Source organism: Penicillium chermesinum (genome assembly GCF_028974085.1).
Source record: "Penicillium chermesinum strain IBT 19713 chromosome Unknown utg000002l:1.0-5270490.0:1.0-5274688.0, whole genome shotgun sequence".
Taxonomy (NCBI): domain Eukaryota; kingdom Fungi; phylum Ascomycota; class Eurotiomycetes; order Eurotiales; family Aspergillaceae; genus Penicillium; species Penicillium chermesinum.
Genome location: NW_026695312.1, coordinates 3,008,753 through 3,028,925, shown reverse-complemented (window position 1 = coordinate 3,028,925; position 20,173 = coordinate 3,008,753). Strand labels below are relative to the sequence as shown.

Sequence of the window (20,173 nt, the reverse complement as noted above, 5' to 3'; positions counted from 1 at the left end):
TTTCTTGCAACTCGACTTCAATGCTTCCACGAGAGCGTTCATTTGTACCTGGTGATATAGTACAAAACTGATTCGCCCTTTTCACCACCAATCGTCAGCTATAGTCGTGCTCTTATCACCGCCTCCACCTCCGCAACCGCAACCGCAACAATGGTGGACTGGCTTAGTCTCGCCGTCCCTCTCGCTTACCTGGGCATTCTGATCGGCTCTTTGGCTACTTTCTCGTCTCTATACCGCAAGCGCAAGGCTCGTATGTTACTATCCCTTTTCACACCAGTGCCCAAGACATCATCTCGCCGAAAGCGCCCCTAATGTTCCGCACAATGATGACACGCACCGGCTCGCTACACGCGTCCATTTGAAGCTTGAAGACTCACACTCTTTTTTTTTATTTCTACAGAGAAGGCTTTCAGCTTGGAACCATGGTTTCCTGCACACCTCCAGCGAGACATCTACTTTTCCCTCCTTCACATTGACCCCTCATCTCAAAACGAAAAGAAGTCGCCCGCCATTCCCGAGTCCATCTTCAAGGCTGCCCTCCTTCGTCGTGCCGCGGAGGATATTCGTCGTGTGCTTACTCTCCGCAGCCAAAAGCAAGCCCTTTCCACCCTGCTGCAGCGTGGCAGTGTTGGCGATGATCTATGGCAGCGGTTTCTGCGCGCGGAGAAGGAGATGGAAGAGGAAGTCAAGGACGTTGTATCTGAGGTAAATCACACAATTATCTGAACTCTGTATGGGATAAATTTGCTAATACGATATCCAGGCGAATGCCTATGTTCCAGGGTGGGGCCAGACTATCTTCCAATCTGCCAACGAAATGACAAATAACCACATTTACCGCCAACGAATGAATGAGCAGCAGGGGAAACTTGCCGAGGAGCGCGCCTGGTGGGACAAGAAGAAGACGAGCATTAAGGAAAGCTTTATGAAGGAGCTGGACGAGGGTTCAGAGACCAAGGCGGCCGAGTCCACGCCCGCACAGTCTGCCCCTGCGGCCCCTGCCTCTGTTAGTGATGATGAAGCGGTTTTGGTCGAGGCAGAGAACTCGGGTAATAGTAATGTGGGCTCCCCAAAAGCGCAGAAGAAGAAGGGCAAGGGGAAGAAATAGAGAGCTTGTAAAATTATGTTTCCTTCCTTGCATTGGGATAGTTCTCGAACAACAGGAGTTTCAGTTTTTAGACCTTGGCTGCATGCATCAAGTTTGTTCGGAGCCTTGGGGTTCTCTGCGTTTAGTTCCCCTCCTCCATCTGCCAAACGTTCCACGTAGATAGTTTCTGCAAGTTCAAATTCAAGATGGTAAACTATAAGCGTTGAGCATGGCATTAGGGTCGATCTGATTTCATAGAGGCTGGCTAGATGTTCTTTGACTTCAGTACGGACGACCCTCTTTTGATATTCCGATAAATTAGACATGAACACGCCTTCAATATGTTCTGTGATCAAGATAAACGAGTCGTCGATCTCGAAAGCACCGTATAGAGTTGGAACAGGGATGTCACTCATCCTTCGAATGAACCGCAACGCCGCGGCCTCATTTTGAAGTCGTTCTTTCCCTAGTCGGGGTATATGCTTAGTGCCTCGAATAGTTGTCATGTATTCGCTTGACCGAAGGCCTCGTTTGATATAAAAACTACCGCAATGGTAGTAAGCTCTCTCGGCGGTCATCGCAGTAGATGTAGCAAGCGGATCCGCCCCGGCATGATCCTCGATGCTTTTCGGTGAGGATTGAGAGTTTCCATCGACTGTTCCAATTCAAGGTAGACTTTGCTGTATCGGTCAATTGAATTACCCAGGAGGTTCATCTTTGACGGCTCGGCATCAACGACTTGATTCGAACTTTGAACACGTTGACTCAGAGCGTCCAATCCAAAATTTTTTGTAAGGCCTTGAAGCTCCTCTTGAAGCCTTTCAAGGGACTTGCCACAAGTTCCATAGTCTGCGTAAGCATCATATAAAGCTCACCGCTACCTTAAGGCCAATCTAAAGTAGCTGGTCTATCAGCGTGATTTCTGGTGGAGTTGATTATTTGAAGGAAAGTGTATCAGATCGGCTGGTTTACGCCAGGGAGATGTGAAGAAGAGATTACAGATCGTTGTATTGAAGCAATAACCCAGGAACGCCAAGCATGCAATGCAAATTTACAAATACAATCTTCACCAGCTTACAAAAGTTGGCTGTCATCGACCCCGATAGGTTGACCCAGATCAATACCATCTACGCCCATTTCAGTTGCAGCGAGTGTGATTTTGCGCTCAACTTGCACCGGGTCCAGGTTTTCTGTCCGGCTCAGGACGATACGAAGCAAATCCGCTATGATCTCGAGCTGATATTGCTCTCTCTCATGAGGGTCTAACTGCTCAATGCCGAGTCCCTGTGCCCGGAGACCCATGGATTTGCGCTCCCCCAGGATCTCGAGCAGGCGACTGACTTGTGCAATATTTTCTTTACTCCGAGGAGTGGAGGATAGTCGACGAAGGCGATGTTTAGGAGTGCCGGCGGGCACACCTGCCAGGCGTGCGACTTGAAGAATAATTAAGCGAGCTGTCACATCATCCGGGGCAAAGCCGAAGGCTGCTCGCATGGAGTAGAGCGCAACGAGGGTGCCTGGTACGTCTTTTGAGAGGCAGAAACAGCGGACGATTTGGTCAAACAGTTCTTTGGAGAACTCGGCTCTCGTGATCCTCTGTGCGTGGGGAGGGAGCTGAGAGTACCATTGCACCATGTTCGCGAAGAGCTGCCGGGCGGATGGAAACCCTGAGTCAAAGGCAGGTCGGCCACGGTCGTATTGAAGCTTCGCGCAATCCCACAGGCATGCATAGGTTTCCAGGTCGGGGCGAACAGAGACAGACATCTTTTGAAACTTGGTCCAGAGAGCTTTAATGTCTTGCTTGCGCAATTCGGCGTAGAGGAGATGGTTCATAAAGTATGAGTTGGGTTGGATTTGTGCATCACCGAGGCATTTTACAAGGTACTTGATCATGTCATCCTCGCCTCTGCGGGTGTAATGTAAAAGGAGAATGGAGAATGTCTCGATCCCTGCGGGCGGAATCTCACGCTGCATAAACGGAGGCAGTCGACGCGAGCCAGTTTTCTGGGATTGAACTTGAACTTCGGGAGCCGGCTTGGTCAGTTCATAGCGCTGCCAAACAGTTTTGATTCGGTGCTGGATCATAGACCATGCCAGTGCCTCAGCTTTGTCTCGAGACTCTGCATTTCCTTCTCGAAGCCAGCCTGCGATCAGGCCATTAAGATGCTTGGCATCCGGTCGCACCCCGCGCTCATACATTAATTCAATTACCAAAGCTGCGGAATCCACATGGCCCATGCCAATGAGTTTCTTCATCCAACTGGCAAAGAAGAAGCGATTCTGGAATTGACGGGGTAGCATCGTCAGCACCGAGAGTGATACCTTATTCACGGCTTGTTCATTGATGCTCGATGCTTGGAGATTACCAGCCAAGCCCAGAACTTCTCTATAGACAGCCGTCGAGTCCTTGGAAGGGTCCTGCCTGGTCACCATCATGTCTTTGAAGATGGCTATCGCAGTATCGAGCCTTCCTGCAGAAAGAAGGCTGATACTAATTTGGTCGTAATCTTCCATTGTCATGTCTGGGCCCAAGAAGGTCTTCAATTGGAGATATAGGGTCCACGCTTTCACTTCGGCTTCCTCGCCGGGGATTTTCGCCCATGCTATGATAACTGGGATAAGAATACGAGGCTGGCGTGACTGATCATTGGCGAGGAAGGCTAACGCAATATCCTGGGCCCGCTGAGGATTGCTCTCAGCCGCGAAGAGTCGTACACCCTGCATCCAATACTCTTCAAGGTCCTCCTTTTTCTGAGAAAGCTCCGATTGATAAGCCTCCCAAGTGACCAGGGCTTCGGTGGTAGAGCCTCCGTCATGTAAAGCTTCAATGAAGGTGAGAATTTGGAGCGTTGCAAGCGTTCGGCCGACGGACGTCGTGTCTTGAACGAGGGTTTGTAAATGGGTCGATCGGGTAGTATTGGAGGACTGGGATGAGGCTTGCGAATTCCAAACAGCCTGAGCCTCATCGGGAGTGATCGATTCAAGAAATCCTGGAACAGCCTGCTTGCACCGACGATAGGATTTCCATAACTCCTGTCGGGTACGTTCGTCCGCTTCCTCGTCTTTGAACCGGCGAAGCATCTTTTTGAACTTGGCAACAAAAGGATGGTTTGCAATAGTATCGAGATCCCTTGCCTTCACCTGTTGTCGTGTGTCCAGTTTCTGTCGACCCTGCCAATTCTCTTCTTCCTCCAAGGCCATTCCCTCAAACTCCTTCTTCAACATGTCGTCAAGTTCTTCGTCAAACACATCGTCAAGAGTTGGACCATTTTCTGAATCTCCATGCTCTTCGTCATATTTGCGAAGCGCCTCTAAGGCAATTTGGCGATCCTTTTCAGGTAAACTTTGGATGAACGGACTGTCTGGATGAAAAGGGCCCTTTTCAAGTTCCTTGAGCTCCTCGTGTATCCTCGAAAGCTCATTCTGAACTTCTTCTCGTTCCTGTATCTCTTCGGCCTCTGGATCGATCCTCCGTCGCTTTTTACCTGGGGCGTCTTGTTCGTAAAAGGTGACTTTGTCGTTTGGCCCGCCGTAGTCGAGGCGCCGTGCCGCTACAGCGCTAAAGGCACGCGGGGAACTCGATGTGCCCGCCGCATAGTGCCACCGAGCCCCTCGAATCGCCTGGCGGAGCATATGGGGAGTTAATCGATCATCAGCGACTGCTTCGAGTGCGGTGTTAAAAGTCCAAGAAATCGAGTTCGGAAGACCGCAGATTGCCCCCCGTTTGGGTTTAGCGCGGCCCGCGGAAGTCATCTTGCTCAACGTCTTCTGCGTCCGAGACGCGTAACGCCCAATTGCGCCAATGGATGCCGAAGCTTTCGAGGATGCCTTGGACTTGTCAAGGGACAAGTCCCAGAACCAGGTCTGTGCTTCATATTCACGCGTTTGACCGCTGAGAAAGGGTTGCTGGACTGACGTGGACCAGGGCGTGTATATCTACCAACCTCCGAAGCCAGGGAAAGCCTCTGGTGAACGACCCTCTAAGCGTCGCAAGGTCTCATCGACAGCCAATCCTGAGCACGATACCAAGGTTCCGTCGTTCATGCCCTTGTTAAACGGAGCCGAAAGCGCGGATTGTGTACAGCAGCGATACGACACCTACAAGCAACTATGGGCAGAGCAAGAACACAAGATTCAGGTGGGCTCGATCGGTCGATATTGGACAACATAGGAGGCTTACATGCATGATAATCCAGGAGATCTTAGAGGACGTCGATTCCGGTGTTCTCTCAGACGTGTTATCTTTTGTACGGGAAACATCACCACAAACGTATGCCCCTTTGGAAGTGGCAAACGAGGCATCGTCATTGAAATACTGATCTGGATCACAGGTGTAACGGCTGTATTCCAACAGCACTCATTACTGTGGGATCCAACGTCTCGTCGCTCAGCAGACTGCTCTCTCGTCTCAATGATCAACTGATGTCCACTAATGAAGGAGGTGTTATTGTTTTGGAATCAGGTGACGCACCCAACCTGAAGACCTCGTTGAAAAACATCATCCGGGCAGCTGTTACCAACACTGAAGGTAATGATGGGTTCCAAAGATTCCTCACAGATCGATCGGTATGTTTCTTTCAACAGTTAGTAGATGTGTCTGGTGGCTGATTCCCAACTAGGGTCCGCGGATGCTTGGGTATGATTTGGATCTCCTGTATGACTATGTGCAGAGAAGAGGCACCAAGAAGCTTGTTCTTGCCTTGCGAGATAGTGAGGCTTTTGACCCCGCTCTTCTGACAGACCTCCTATCACTCTTCAAGTATGCGAAATCCATTTTCTCAGATTAAGCTGCCCGTATGGCTCTAACATCCAACAGATCCTGGCTTGATAGAATCCCGTTCACAGTAATGCTGGGAATTTCGACCTCTGTTGAGCTATTCGAGGGTCGTCTTCCACGCTCGTGTGTTTCTCTTCTCCAGGGAAAGCATTTCGAAGTACAAGAAGCAGGAAACAGTGTGGATCGAATCTTTGAGGCGCTTCAAACCGACCCAGCTGGTAAGCTGTGGGTTGGACGCAATGTTACAAGCACGTTATTCGAAAAGGCCAGGGACAGCTTTCAAACACCCGAGGCATTCAGCCGCATGGTCAAGGTAATCAAAATTCTGACGTGACATTGGATGGAGGAAAAACTCTAATGCTTTTATAGTATTCTTACATGTCACATTTCTTCGCCAATCCTTTGTCTACGCTTCTTGGATCTGCGCACTCGTCCATATTATCTCAAAATCCATTCAGTGAGGTCATCAGGAATCTGCCCTCTTTTCGAATGTAAGACCTGTGCTCTTTCTGAATCAAGAACTCGAACTGATGGCAATTCAGGCTCTGCGAAGATCTGGTAGAAAGTGGGTCTACTGAGGAAGTTCGGAAGATGCTTGATGAGGATGAATACTTACTGCAGACCGCCATCGCGAACTTGGAGGCTGGGCAAGATGCTATGCGCCATTTGTTCCGGGCTGTTCTCTTAATTCATAAGTGTCTTCGGCATACTCAAACCTCGAAGAAGATGAGCGTGTCGGATCTTTCTGTGCGCGCGCTTTCTGGGGACCTCGGCGAGTCGCCAATTGTTGAAGACATGCTGGCTTCTGTGAAGGCCATGGACTCAGAGCAACTATTGGAAGTCCTTGAAGTCCTTCAAAATACACTTTCGGATGATTCTCCGCTGGCCGAAATACAGAATGATCTCAAGAGCTTGATGGAGGAGCATCCAGACTCGCGGCCTTTCCACAGCGAATATAACATCAACAACTCTGTCGTGACGACGACTGTTGTCCACCAGCGTGTCAAACTGACTAAAGGGAAAGCCAACCTGCGGGCGCAAGACGTCGAATACAATAAAATTATCGATCGACTAGCGGGCGCCTTCATCGAATACTTCAGCGAAACCTTGATCCGACCTACAGATCTCTTCATGAACGAAGCGTTCCTTTTCGATCTACGCAACCCATTGAAAGAGGTTTTCACCCCTCGTCCGCGGTTTGCGATTGAACGCGCCCTGGCTACTCCTTTTGACTACCTGATCTCATCTTCCCCGGATGCCGAGACTAGAATCTCCTCCAGACAGCCACCCGCCTCCATCCTGTACCAGCTTTATCTCGAGTCTGGTGCTTTGGTGAATGTGCATGATCTGTGGCAGGCATTTTACGCGGTATTCGAGAGTGACCAGAGTGACAAGTGCGACGACCGCGAGATCATGGCCTTATTTTACGGTGCTTTATCCGATATGAAGACATTTGGAATGATCAAGAATAGTCGAAAGAAGACAGATCATCTGGCGAAGTCGACCTGGATTGGCCTGTAACATAGGAAGACAGCAAATAGGGGCTTAATACCATAACATTCAATCAATCATATTTCCCAATCATGGGATGGGGTATCATTTAGTGTCGCCATTGAACAATAGAATAAGACTGTACTCGAATCGACTGGCGAGAGGGTAGCAGGGAAGTTTTCACCAAAGAGCCCTTGCTGCTCTCACCCTTCTTGGATCGGCCTCTGGATGATATCATCTCTTCCAAGCGGTCGACCTCCTTCACTTAGAACCATAGCTTCCCGGCGGCGGCGGCGAAGTGCTTGCTCCTCTAAACTGCTCTCCTGGGGCCGAGGGGCCGATCGAAATGACCCAAAGGTCCCAGATGTCCCGGCAGTGTCTTCCCCATCAACCATCCACACATCACTGTCTCCATCGTCGTCGTCCTGGTCATTTTCTTCTTCGATCATACTACCCATCAAGCCATGCTTTCTGAGTTGCCTGATCCCGTCGGGATGTGATGTTAAAGTGCTAAAGATAGAACTCATGACTGCATCATCAGCCCACCATGTCTTCATCAGCATGAATAGATCTCGACGTCGAGAGGGGTCCGCGTTGGTGACGCATGGAAACGGATATCGGGTGAGCCACTGGCTGACCACGCCCGCCTCGAGGGCACATGGTATATTTTCCGGCAAAAGGGAGTTTAGGATCTGGATCGCCTTTTTTTCGCCCAGTGGCCGAGTACGCGGAAGGATTGGTGAGAGTGTGTTCGATGTGATCTCGACATGCTCATCTAGGAAGTTGCAGAGGCAGTTGACCAGCGCTGTGTATGTAGGAAGATCTCGGAGGCGAGTGCAAACGGATGTTCGAGAGACTAGAAGGCAATTAGAGGCCAGTAGCATGAGCTGAAGTCTGGGGAATCATACGAGCTCGGTTCGACACGAGGAAGTGGAGAGCATTTATCGCTTTCCCACGCCGTGTTTTATTCTTGCTGGAAAGATCCGCCAGAAGAATATCCCGAGTTTCACCCTTGGTAGATCTTTCCGATATGATTCGTAAAGCTCTGCATCCACGTATTATTAGTAAATGGTTTTATTAGGCTGGCGGGGCTAGTCATACGCGGCTCGTAAATCATGGCTGGTGCTTTCGGAAAGCTTAAGGAGCGTGTCTAGCTTGAGAGCTAACGATATCTTGTCAGTATACCCAAGGAAATCGCCAAGTCATACTTTATCCTCAGAAAAGCAAACCTTCTTCTGTTCCTTCGCTGATAATCTTGTCTTCTCGTTCATCGCGCTTGATCTCAGTAAGATCAACCACTTGGCGGATGTCTGTTGCGATGCCGCGTACGGCGAAGAAGAGGGAAATTCCTGGAACTATTAGATTTGAGACCCGTTTGTTTCCTTCGAATTGAGAACCTACCCAGACAAAGCCATAATACTCCGTCTCCTGATAGAGGAGCCATGGTGGGCGAGATACTTAGTTGGAGATGTGTAAAGCGGAGAATCGGATTATGAACGGCAGAATATCGGGGTGTGCGACACCGCCTTATATTTTTTTTCTTGCTCCGCAAACTACGAGACCGCGGTCCTCATATAATTTACAACACGCTAAAATGCCGCCCTCTCAGCTTAAACAGCTGAAGGCTTCCCTCAGAGATAGCGGTGTTATTCGCCCGCAGCAGTCCAAAAAACAAAAGCGTGAAAATGCCAAGTCTGGAGCTGCTGCGCAGAATCGAAACCAGCGAAATGCCGCTTTGCAAGCAATTCGAGATCGTTTCAACCCGTTTGAGATCAAAGTCGCACCCAGTCGCAGCAAATTCGATGTCACCACTCGCGATAGGAACTCAAGTGCCGCTGGAAAGTCCCGGCCCGGTGTCACCAAATCGCTTGGTGAAGAAAGGGTTTGGAGACCTCCCAGACATTGTATACGATGATAGACTAACTTGCGTATTTTTGATTTAGCGCCGAGCGACACTTTTGAATGAGATGCACAACCGGAACAAAGTCGGAGGTCTTGTTGATCGCCGGTTCGGTGAGAATGATCCGACTATGACACCCGAAGAGCGAGCTGCAGAGCGATTCGCGCGTGAGAGCCAGAAGAAGATGCGCAAAGAGTCGATGTTCAATCTGGAGGAAGATGATGACGAGTTTCAGCTTACACACATGGGTCAATCACTCTCGCTCGACCAGGCCAATATTGATGATTTCGAGGCTGAGGACATGGATGGCGCTGAATCTGACGACGGGATGACGCGAAAGCGTAAGCGCTTCGACGAGAATGACAATGATATGGAGGATTTTATCGATTTTGAAGACGGTGAAGAGGGGGAGAATAAGCCTGAACGGAAGAAGTCCAAAGCGGAGGTCATGAAGGAAGTCATTGCCAAATCAAAGTTCTACAAGCATGAGCGGCAAAAGGCCAAGGAGGATGACGATGATTTACGAGAAGAGCTAGATCAAGGACTGCCTGACCTTTTTGAGGCCCTACGTGGAATCAAAGCTCCGGCTAAGCCAGAACCTCCAAAACAAGACCTGGACACCATGAACCCGGAGCGTGCTGCAATGCTTCAGGGACCCGACAAGGCTGACACCGAGAGAGAGTATGACCAGAGATTGAAGCAGCTGACCTTCGACAAACGATCCAAGCCCACAGATCGTACCAAGACCGCCGAAGAAAAGGCTGAAGAAGAAGCCGAAAGGCTGAAGAAGCTAGAGGAGAACCGCCTTAAGCGAATGCGCGGTGAACAACTGAGTGATGAAGAGGAAGATAATAATGATAACGACTCCTTCCTCCAAGACGACGAGGAGTCCGATGTCGATGATGCTGCTGCCTTCGGTCTTCCTGCTTTCGAACCAAGGACCGACCTGGGTGTAGAGGATGAAGATGACTTCATCATTGACGACGATCTCGTTGAGAGAAGGTCAAACGTCAGCCTCTCTTTGGATGGAAGCGATATGGAAGACGAAGAACTCTCAGAGGAGGATGAACAAGAAGATGAGCAGGAAGATGAACTCATCAATGGAATGTCATTGCCAACAGCATCTGCCGCTACTGCTGCATCGACGGCCGTGGAAGTCAATCCTACCGCTGGTGGAAAGTTGGCTTTCACCTACCCGTGTCCTAAAACCCATGGTGAATTCCTCGCTATCATCAAAGAAGTGCCCGAGCAGGATATTCCCACAGTTGTTCAGCGGATCCGTGCGTTGCATCATCCTCGTCTTCACGCCGACAATAAGGCTAAACTCGGCCAATTTGCTGAGATCCTTGTGGAGCATGTCTCATACATGGCCAACAACTCCGAGCAACCATCTTTTGCGATTATGGAAAACATCCTTCGGCATATCCACTCAATGGCTAAGACCCATCCGATCAACGTCGCTACGGCCTTCCGTGCCCGCCTTCGAGAGATCTCCAATGATCGTCCACTGGATCTCCTCCCCGGTGATCTTGCCATACTGACAGGTGTCTCTACTATCTTCCCTGCATCAGATCATTTCCATGCCGTTGTCACACCCGCTCACCTTTGTCTGGCTCGATTCTTAGGACAATGTTCCTCTGACACACTGTCCGACTTCGCAACTGGTGCCTACGCAAGTACGCTTTGTCTACAGTACCAGACTGTCTCAAAGAGATATATGCCCGAGTTTATCAACTACTCCCTGAATGCACTCTGCAATCTTGTTCCTTCCGAGCCAACCCAAAAGCTTGGATTCTTCCCATTCCGGAAGTCCCAGGAGTCTGTTCGTCTCGCACCGTCGAAGAAAGTTGCCCCACGCAAGCTCCAGTTCCGAGATGTTTCACTTCTTCCTTCGGACTCTCAAGCTGCAGAGAATTTGAAGGCATCTCTAGTACTAAGCTTTGTTTCTCTGCTTGATCACGCTTGTCAGCTTTGGTCTGATAAATCCGCTTTTCCCGAGATTTTCAGTCCTGTCGAAGCCGTGCTCAAATATGTGCAACAGTCGTGCAAGGCAAAAATCTATGCCGCTCTGCAAGATCCACTCCAATCAACCTTGGATAAGGTCTCATCCCAATTAGCCCAAGCTCGAAAGTCTCGGCGCCCGCTTTTACTCCACTACCACCGTCCTCTGGCTATCAAGTCAGCGATCCCCAAGTTCGAGGAGAACTTCAACCCGGACAAGCACTACGATCCAGACCGCGAGCGTGCCGAGGCCAACCGTCTCAAGAAAGAGTACAAGCGCGAGCGCAAGGGTGCCATGCGCGAATTGCGCAAAGATGCGAGCTTCGTGGCGCGCGAGAAGTTGCGCGAGAAGAAGGAGCGCGATGCCGAATACGAGAAGAAGTACAACCGTCTGGTTGCGGAGATTCAGAGCGAAGAGGGTCGTGCTGCCAACGAGTACGAGAGAGAGAAGAGAGCACGACAAGGGAAGCGCTGAGAACGCGACTGTGGAGTCCCGTCTTGGTAGCTCTAGTGCCTTGTGCTCTTCTGTTCATGTCTTTAGATTTGTACATATCAATATCCGCCCCGTGTTCAGGGCTGGCGCATGGTTCAAGGATAAAAAGTCTTATGCATTCTCACCAGATCCCGTCTCACTCTACTCGTATAACTAGCAACCTTTTCAAGTCGTAACCCATGTCCGGCCACTGGGCACTGCATCCTTAAATGAAAGTTATCAACCCCTTATATCGATGGTTTCTTGATATGTACGCGTATTACTACTGCTTCAACTCACGCCCAATTCCGATGAGATAATTACACCGAGCCTTCTGATCCGCCGGCACCCTCTCCATCCTTGTCTGGTTTGTTCGAAGAAAGATGCGTTTGAAGGCGTCGTCTCCCTGCCCCCAAGTCACCCACTCCGGACTAGAAGGATCCCGGTGGGTATTCGGATTCAACGACCGGACAAAACTCGTCCAGTACCCCTGCATGACCGGGACAATATTCGCATTGCTGGTGAAATACGACGAGGGCGGCGCCGTGCTTACATACTGCGGCCCCCAGATCGCATTTACTTCAATGGTATGCGAGGTCCCTGTCCCATCTGCAGCCGCGATGGTGTCCACAACCGCAAAGTGGTAGTTCCAACTCGGTACTCCTGCAGCGGCGTAGATAGAAGACATGTGGATGCCGGGGCAGATGTAGCGGATTTCGCCGTAGGCATTACTCCCTGCTCGCCAATACAGCCCTGACTTCGGGAACACACGCTCTTGATCTGGCGTGAGATACATGCTGTTGATCCGAGACAGCTGGGCGGTGGTGACACTTGGGAACTGGGATTTGATGAATGCGTCTGCATCGGCGGGGCTCGTGGTGTTTCGGGGTACGAATATTGTGCCCTCGTTCGTGTCGTCGCCAAATATCACTGGCACCTTGATGAATCTGCCCGTCTCAAAAAGCGTGTAGGTGTGGTCTTGGAGGAAATCTCCGTCAATTGTCGGGTTGTAGAGATATAAAGGGTTCCGAGGGGCCCCCGGTACGGGCGACACGACGTTCTGGCTCTGCAGATTGTTGATATTCATGTAGCGGAGACAGTCAAGAGTGTTGGTATATTTTCTGCAGTCGGTATGGGCCACAAGACGGTCGTACGCAAACTGACTCTCCGCTACTGTGAATACTGGGCCAAAGCTCTGGGACTCTGCTGCTGCCGCTACAAACAGTCCATCATCGCGTCCACCGTATGCGGAGAGCTGGAGAGTCACAGAGGCGCCGCCGGCACTATCCCCGCCGATGACAACGTGATTGGGGTCTCCACCAAACTAAGAAATATATCAGATTGATGGGGCTCTGCAAGGGGATGATTGGGGGGTACACGGTCTACCTTGCTGATATGTTTCTTGACCCATTCAAGTGCCTTTCGTTGGTCTTTCAGACCATTGTTGAGACTAGCACCCAGTTGGATCTCTCGTGAGGCAAGAAATCCCAAAGGCCCTACTCGATAATTGAAGGTGACGACAACCATATTATACCCCGAGGCTTGCACCAGTCCGGTCCCATTGTAGTTCGGGTTGGTCAGTGCAGCAAAACCTCCTCCTTGTATGAAAAAGTATACCGGCAGCTTCTTACGCTGGGTCACGGCATCTGTGGGGGCATATATGTCTAAGAAAAGACAATCTTCGTCGGTGCCATGTGGAACTCCTGTGTTTCGCTTGCTGGCTACCGGTACACAAAGTGGTTTATGCTAGATCATGCACCTATATGTTAGCAGAAGAATGATCACATCGATTTTGTCAGGACATACACTCAAGGCCTCTTGGATTCCTTCAACAGAAGGAGGGTCATGAGGTGCTTCAAATCGTAAACGACCTGTCGGCGCAGCGGCATAGCGCATTCCAAGCCATTGGGAGATGCCATTGGACGTTGAATACCCACGATAGCGAGCATACCTTAGGTCTACCTCTATTGCACGCGCATACGTGAGAAGCAACAGAGAGAGAAAGATCAGAACCGCCATGAGAAGCCGTCAAAAGAATATAATCAAGGGAGAGGCGAGGCTCCAAGGGAGAGAGACCTCGAGACTATAAAGGCCCCCCCTCCGGAGTCGAGGTCCCTCCCTGTCTCTCTCCATAACAGAGCCATTAAGGGGGGGAGGGGAAAACCTTTGTCTCTCGGCACTAAAAAAAGCGCCGAAAGAAGCCAAATACATCAGGCCTCCCTTGCGTCGGTGTGGTACAAAAACATCCTCAAAGCGCTGGATTGGGCCAGCGCTTTGTGCATCACCCGCGGACCCACATTTTTCCCCGCAAAAAGCCAGACGAAATTCAGACGCTTTCCTCCTCTTGGTAACTTCGGCTTTTTCCCCAGGCGCCATGGCCCGCTCAGATGACGAGGATGACTACATGTCCATGGTGGTAGAGGAGCCCAAGCAGAAAGAATCGTTCACCCAGAAGAAACTCCGACTGCAGCGCGAGGTAACTTCGGCCGCATTCCGTCCCCGGTTGTCCGCATTACTGAGTCCTTTCTATTTAGGCCGAGGCGCGCGGAAGAGTCCCGTCGAAAGCCGAACGTGCTGCCCAGGAGGCTCAACGGCGCGATGAAGCTCTGGCAAAAAGCACTCTGGACCCCTCCAACAAAGGGTTCAAGATGATGGCGAAGCTAGGCTTCAAGCCGGGGGATGCGCTGGGCAAACGCGTCGACGAAACTGCGGAGAGCAATGGCTCATCGCAGGCACGCTCGGAGCCATTGAACTTGGTCATGAAGGAGAACCGTGGTGGCATCGGTCTGGATAATGAGAAGAAGCGCAAGATCCGTGAGCAGGCTGAAGAAGCAGCCAAGAAGATCAAGCGCGAAGAAGGCGACTACCGGGACCGTGTGAGAGAGGAAAGGGAACTCCGACGCAACGAAGCGCTAGTTCGGGCTGCCCAAAAGGTTGTGGAGCGATTGGATACAGAGGCCGAGGAAGAGGCTACGGGACATACGGAACAAGGCGCTGGGGACGACCAGGATGAAGGTCAAACTGAAGCATCCGAAGGTCCAAAAGCCCAGGACACACCTCGCAGGTCGGCGCCAGTGAAACCGACTGCACAGATCAACGTTCTCTATCGTGGACTCATTCGCGAGCGCCGGGACCGCGAACTCCACGCCCAGGCACGACGCGCCCTCCAAAGTTCCCTCCCTTCATCATTCTTCCCGAAGCAAGACCTACCGGGCTACGAAGACAGCGAATTAGGACCAGAAGATCAAACGGCTCTGGGGATGAAGGTTGGACCTCACATGACAACCTTGGAACAAGAGGTGGAAGAGGAAGATCCGGAACTCGAGGCGTTCAATGCGCTTGACGCCGCAGAGCGCCTCCACAAGATTGTGGTCTATCTGCGTGAGACTTATCGGTATTGCTTCTGGTGCAAGCATCGTTACCTCACGGATGAGGACCTAGAGAGCTGTCCCGGGTTAACCGAGGAAGACCACGATTGAGTGTCCCATTGATAACCATTCGACAGTAGGTGGGAGAGAATTTCTTATTCAGTTCAGCTTCGATATGGGAAGACCCTAGACTTTTGTATGTTTGCTGATCAATGGGAATGTCCCACTGCAGTCTGAATTCTAGATGGCCATAGTATACACAGATAGATCCCTTGGTATCATAAAGCAAAGGCATGAACATAACAGACTGTCACCCCGCGGAGGAAACGACGAGTTCGAGCCAGGCGCACTGCGCCACGCAGCGACGACATGAACACAAACAAAAAGAAAAAGGAAAAAGGAAAGCGAAAAAGCGACTGTAAAAAGGACACAGGAGAAATGAAGATATGTAGAAGGGAGTTGACTTATGACAACGGGATCAGGCCCGGACAACCTTGCTCAAAAGCTCTTGCAAGGACCGGTGTCGGCATTTCTGCAACCCTTGATAACAACTCTCGCAGATGCGCAAGCAACAGAAGACACATCGATGCCGAGTCTCACGGTCGAATTTCTGGCACGTCATACACGGTAGAGGGCACCACACATTCTGAGCAGTGGGCATATTGCGATGCTCCTGGAAGCAATTGTAGTGGGTGACGTTCAATTCAGGCGCCACGGGATCCATCTCAGGCGGGGTGAAATATGGCGGTTGCTCGTTACTAGACGCCGGCTCTAGTAGATATGGGGATCCGGTGCCGTCGGGAGTGGGAATGAAGTCTTCCAAGGGTGTTTCGTTGTCACTTTCCCTGGGAGGGGCCGGGGACAGCGTCACAGGAGGGGCGGGCGTGAGGGGAAAGTATTCTTGCGACGAGAGTGCTGTCTGAGATACCACTGCCGGAACTCCTGGGCGTACAGGTTGCGGCGCAGCTGGTGGGGCTGGAAGTTGCGCCTCTGCTCTCACAAGCTTTGGCTCCGACACTTGAGCCTCAGCTGAGTATACTTGCGGTGGAGAGACTGACGGCGACAATCCCACTGGCGATGGAGCTACGGCTGGCTGCGGAGACGGCTGGCTAGGTGGTTGAACGGGTTGGACTGGCTGAACTGGGAGAGCTGGCAGCGCTGGGGGTGCTGCCGGCGGCGATCTCTGCGCATTTTGCGCATCTTGCGCATTCTGACTTAATTTACGCCGGGGCGGGACCTTGGATAATCTTTTCGGAGGTGGAGGGACTTGGTCCTTGGGTGGTGGGGGCAGTTCCTTGCTTGGAGGAGCATGTCGTTGCGGTGGAGGGAGAGGCACGGCCGCAGGGAGAGGCATTGCCCCGATGTCGTTCCCTGGTGATTTGGGCTCCGATTTGGTGCGATGTAAGGAAAACTGCGACTTGGAGGCGGCCGCGCCATTCTTCATGGCTGTGAGGGTGGGCATGCGCAGGCCCTTAGGCCGCTTCTCAGAATCAAATATAGCCATGTTTCAATGTAAGTGAGACGATTCCGTGACTTGGATTTCTCGTGCACGAGGCGATTAGGACGCCGGGAAGCCCGGACTTAAACAGTCGATCTATGGGAGATACTCCCGCGTAGAGCAGGGTAACCCAAAGGATAGGAAATTGATCACCGATGGAGACAAAAGGGTTTGCGACAGAGCCCGCGACAATTGAGGAGAGAAAAGGGAAAAGAAAAATGATGGTGAAATGAGAAAGCCCCCGTAATCTTAATTTGGTGTGGAGGGGGTTCCGGTATCAAGTTTTGTTGTGCCTGAACCCACTTTCTCGGATCCCAGTTTTTGCGAGGAACCGCTCTATAAGGAGAGTCTACAACCCAATCGTCCTCCGTCATCCCCCCGGAATGCCGGGAGCTCATTGTATCACGATCTGCACCGGCGCGAGCAATTGGTCTACTAAAGGAATGGAGCACTGATACGGAAGTGGGGACGGTGATTTCGGGCTTGCTTTGTTTCATCGCAGTTGAGTTTAGCTGGGACGATTGGCGCTGGATCCAGCACTAAACGCGACTAACTGCCAATAGGCCGAGCCGATGGTTCCCACTATGCCGCATTCGATAGTTCCTAAATTTGCATTCTGCTCTGCTCTGCTCTGTTCGATCTGTTCGGTCTTGCCCTGGAATGTTGTGTCGTCATATTGATAGATCGATTTCATGCGGAGTATGTACTGCCAAACCCAATGCCGTCGGGACCCACAAAGCCACATCTTATCAATGCCGATGATATTGTCACCGCGAGGATCATACACGGATTGAGCTGCTGGTACTTGTGCTTGGAGTCTACGGTCAATCTTCCAAGATTCGGATACGAATACTCTCCAAACTCGTTGCAGGAGCTGTTCCCTGGCTTCTTTCCCTGCCAAGTACCACATGATGAACACATGACCGTTTCATGCCGTTTCAGGCCGCCGGCCTTTGAGATAGTAGAGGTTGTGCCATTCGCTGGCAGGTTGCAACGCTGCCATGATCTACCCAGTAACTATACTGTATTAGTATAGAGCGTTTAGAAGGACCTTCATATATCATACTTAAGTGGCTCAGGTTGTTGCCTTACGAAGACGGGGGTATATGCTACGTTTATAGACGACGAATCAAATGCGTGCGGGCGAGTGTACTTTTGTAACTAATACACCACGAGTGGCTAACTAACTACTTAATTAGGAGGAACATTGGAGGGACAGCAGTCTACAGCGCCTTGGATACAGATTGACGCATTTGCGAATTACGTTGATCAGGAGAACGTCCACGGGTGTAAATATTAATCTCAACTATCAGGCTCCGCAACGGGCATGTACGACCGGCGTTCCCGTGCAGCCTACAGGGGTATCACGCATTAGCATTCATTCTAAATGTGACGACCTCGTCTCTCGACAGAGATGTCAATCTTACCTCCACATAGCGCTCGATCCAGGGCTTACACAGCGCCCATACGAGCAGTCCACCCGTAGCAATAATAAAGATGAATACCACCGCCTGGTCCTTCCGAGAGTCACGTTCTATACCCATCATTAGCTGACCTGTAATTTGCTTCACAGTCCTTGTAGACCACGGGGCAACGCACGGAAACATGTGGTGAAAACGTCCTCCTCTTTCGCGCCCTTGCATGTCGGCAGCTCGTAGCCCAAGCAGAACTTGCGATTGCAATCGTTACATGTTAGTTTACGGTGTTTGTCGGCTCGCTCCTCGAGTTCGGCTCGGTCGTCTTCCACCGGTGAATAGCTGATATCTGCGCCGTCGAAGGTTCGCCCGTGAAGGTTCAGCGCGTCATTGAAAGCACCAGAGTCCCCGTCAGGATCGAGAGGAATGATCGTGCTGTTGGAAAAGCAGGTACATTTGCAAAAAGATGTCGGTTCTAACAACACGCTGGTTAGCACAGACCGCTGCAAAGTAATTTGCCGGGTTGGTCACTCACTGGAAGCGGTCACGAGTGATACGAGCGACAAGAATGTAAAAACCAGAGCGAGCCAGCTCACTCTGCTGCTTTTCAGACCTGGAACCGCGAGCATTGTGACACTAGACTGCGAAGACCATGACCTTCGTCGGCGAGATGACGCGGTTATCGTTATCGCCCGCACGTGACAGGTGTCGGATAGGCAGAGCTATTGAACAAAAGCTGGATGGGGACTGATGGACCAAAAGTATGAAGGTCAGTGAGTGCATCAGTTGATGATTTGCTCTGCTGCCTCGGGGCTGGGCTTGGGCTTTTCGAAAAGTGGAATCTCTAAAGCTCGATATATTCGGAACCGCTATACATACAGACAAGGAAGCCTCCGTCGACTCGAGTATCATAACACAGCTACTGATGGCGTAATGCTGGCCAGATTCCACGAAAATCCCCCTTCCTCTCACGGCTAATAGAAGCATGGTTTCACCCTTCAGTAATGCTAGTTGCCTCTTCGCCCTGAATGATGGCTTATCCTGTTTTGAGTAGACCTTCTTTCTCAAGCTTCTGCTGCCAACAGGGTACATTCTCGCACAATCATTGCGTTTGAGATCTCGACTACTATGTCGCGGCTCGCCTACAGACCCCCTGCAGATATTAAGAAAAACAGTCACTTTCAATTGAAATATATGTACCGTTGAATTATCATGAGAAAACATCGGTCGGCGGCTGGAAGTGGCTAGATGTGGGAAAGACTAGAAGCTGCTCAAAGCGCGCTCTATTGCCGACCGCAATTATGTCGGTTTTGAAGAAGATGAATGTCTCTGGACATATCTGAAGGCTGAGTCTATTTTACGCGCCTCTACTTTTCGTCTCTACGGTTTTCTTCTGGATTGCACCCCTGCACTAGGTGAAGGCCAGACGGCGCTAAGCTCATTAGTATGAGCCGAATATGGGCCTCTTGGGATTTTGAAAACCAAATCTACTCAGAAACTATTCGCTTTGTAGATTTTCGAATTAATCAACCGAATTGGCTGGACTAGGCGTGGGTGATAATGCGGGTTAAGGCTGGACGCTACTGGGCAGGGCGGGAGCGGGAATAGCTTCACTCCGGCACAAGCAGGGCGCGCGGTTCACAAATCCAGGGCTCTGACCTCAGGCACAAAATATTTTCGTCTCAAATCTTAGCCAAATACTCTTTTGATATCGGAGAATTTAATTGGACAATTAAAATGCAGCTGTGGTTGATAGATCCGCTAGAAATCACGATTTTACCTCCGGAAGGGTCACAGATGATCTTAATCTCGACGACTTCGACAACACGAGGGTGAGTGGCGTAGTGGTTTGCTCGCGCGACCCGCTGCTGCATTAAAACAAGTCCTGTGTTCGAATCCGATCTGGATCAGTTTTCAACAGATTTATTTCGAGTTCGAGGAAGCAACATCGCACCTTCCTCTCGGGAGAGGGGAGGGAAAAACCGTTCAGCCTAACCAGCGGGCGGCAGCGCGCCTTCCAAGAAACGAGCCTCTGAGGTGCCAGTTTCTATAGCCTGCCGGACCTTGTCCGAGGGTGAATCTTTTTGCCGGGGAGTTTGTCAGGAAAGGTTCAGTAAGTTGATGCCGATAGGTACGGGCATACGCAGAAAGATCCAAGTATCAC

At 50.9% G+C, this 20,173-nt stretch overlaps 9 protein-coding genes across 9 annotated transcripts; 4 read left to right on the top strand and 5 right to left on the bottom strand.

The window, feature by feature from the left end:
* Positions 1-150: 150 nt before the first annotated feature.
* On the top strand, positions 151-1,108 carry N7468_001980 (Sec63 complex subunit SEC66; the record flags this gene model as incomplete). Its single annotated transcript, XM_058471277.1, has 3 exons — positions 151-250; positions 401-705; positions 764-1,108. 3 exons carry the CDS (start codon positions 151-153, stop codon positions 1,106-1,108), a joined length of 750 nt encoding a protein of 249 aa, XP_058334418.1.
* Positions 1,109-2,161: 1,053 nt separating this feature from the next.
* N7468_001979 (pentatricopeptide repeat protein) lies at positions 2,162-4,720 on the bottom strand (the record flags this gene model as incomplete). Its single annotated transcript, XM_058471276.1, has 1 exon — positions 2,162-4,720. One exon carries the CDS (start codon positions 4,718-4,720, stop codon positions 2,162-2,164), a length of 2,559 nt encoding a protein of 852 aa, XP_058334417.1.
* A 169-nt stretch (positions 4,721-4,889) lies between these two features.
* N7468_001978 (uncharacterized protein) lies at positions 4,890-7,385 on the top strand (the record flags this gene model as incomplete). Its single annotated transcript, XM_058471275.1, has 8 exons — positions 4,890-4,949; positions 5,013-5,225; positions 5,284-5,357; positions 5,419-5,653; positions 5,707-5,846; positions 5,904-6,177; positions 6,234-6,355; positions 6,407-7,385. The coding sequence occupies 8 exons, from the start codon at positions 4,890-4,892 to the stop codon at positions 7,383-7,385; spliced, it is 2,097 nt and encodes a 698-aa protein (XP_058334416.1).
* Positions 7,386-7,558: 173 nt separating this feature from the next.
* On the bottom strand, positions 7,559-8,799 carry N7468_001977 (uncharacterized protein; the record flags this gene model as incomplete). Its single annotated transcript, XM_058471274.1, has 5 exons — positions 7,559-8,211; positions 8,264-8,400; positions 8,457-8,517; positions 8,585-8,704; positions 8,757-8,799. 5 exons carry the CDS (start codon positions 8,797-8,799, stop codon positions 7,559-7,561), a joined length of 1,014 nt encoding a protein of 337 aa, XP_058334415.1.
* Positions 8,800-8,949: 150 nt separating this feature from the next.
* N7468_001976 (snoRNA-binding rRNA-processing protein NOP14) lies at positions 8,950-11,731 on the top strand (the record flags this gene model as incomplete). Its single annotated transcript, XM_058471273.1, has 2 exons — positions 8,950-9,237; positions 9,299-11,731. 2 exons carry the CDS (start codon positions 8,950-8,952, stop codon positions 11,729-11,731), a joined length of 2,721 nt encoding a protein of 906 aa, XP_058334414.1.
* A 280-nt stretch (positions 11,732-12,011) lies between these two features.
* Positions 12,012-13,747, bottom strand: N7468_001975 (uncharacterized protein; the record flags this gene model as incomplete). Its single annotated transcript, XM_058471272.1, has 3 exons — positions 12,012-13,052; positions 13,115-13,474; positions 13,535-13,747. 3 exons carry the CDS (start codon positions 13,745-13,747, stop codon positions 12,012-12,014), a joined length of 1,614 nt encoding a protein of 537 aa, XP_058334413.1.
* A 355-nt stretch (positions 13,748-14,102) lies between these two features.
* Positions 14,103-15,207, top strand: N7468_001974 (putative G-patch domain protein; the record flags this gene model as incomplete). The annotated part of the gene is made up of 2 exons (XM_058471271.1): positions 14,103-14,204; positions 14,263-15,207. 2 exons carry the CDS (start codon positions 14,103-14,105, stop codon positions 15,205-15,207), a joined length of 1,047 nt encoding a protein of 348 aa, XP_058334412.1.
* A 367-nt stretch (positions 15,208-15,574) lies between these two features.
* On the bottom strand, positions 15,575-16,600 carry N7468_001973 (uncharacterized protein; the record flags this gene model as incomplete). The annotated part of the gene is made up of 1 exon (XM_058471270.1): positions 15,575-16,600. The coding sequence occupies one exon, from the start codon at positions 16,598-16,600 to the stop codon at positions 15,575-15,577; it is 1,026 nt and encodes a 341-aa protein (XP_058334411.1).
* A 1,296-nt stretch (positions 16,601-17,896) lies between these two features.
* N7468_001972 (uncharacterized protein) lies at positions 17,897-18,638 on the bottom strand (the record flags this gene model as incomplete). The annotated part of the gene is made up of 4 exons (XM_058471269.1): positions 17,897-17,947; positions 18,022-18,128; positions 18,194-18,484; positions 18,545-18,638. The coding sequence occupies 4 exons, from the start codon at positions 18,636-18,638 to the stop codon at positions 17,897-17,899; spliced, it is 543 nt and encodes a 180-aa protein (XP_058334410.1).
* Positions 18,639-20,173: the final 1,535 nt, after the last annotated feature.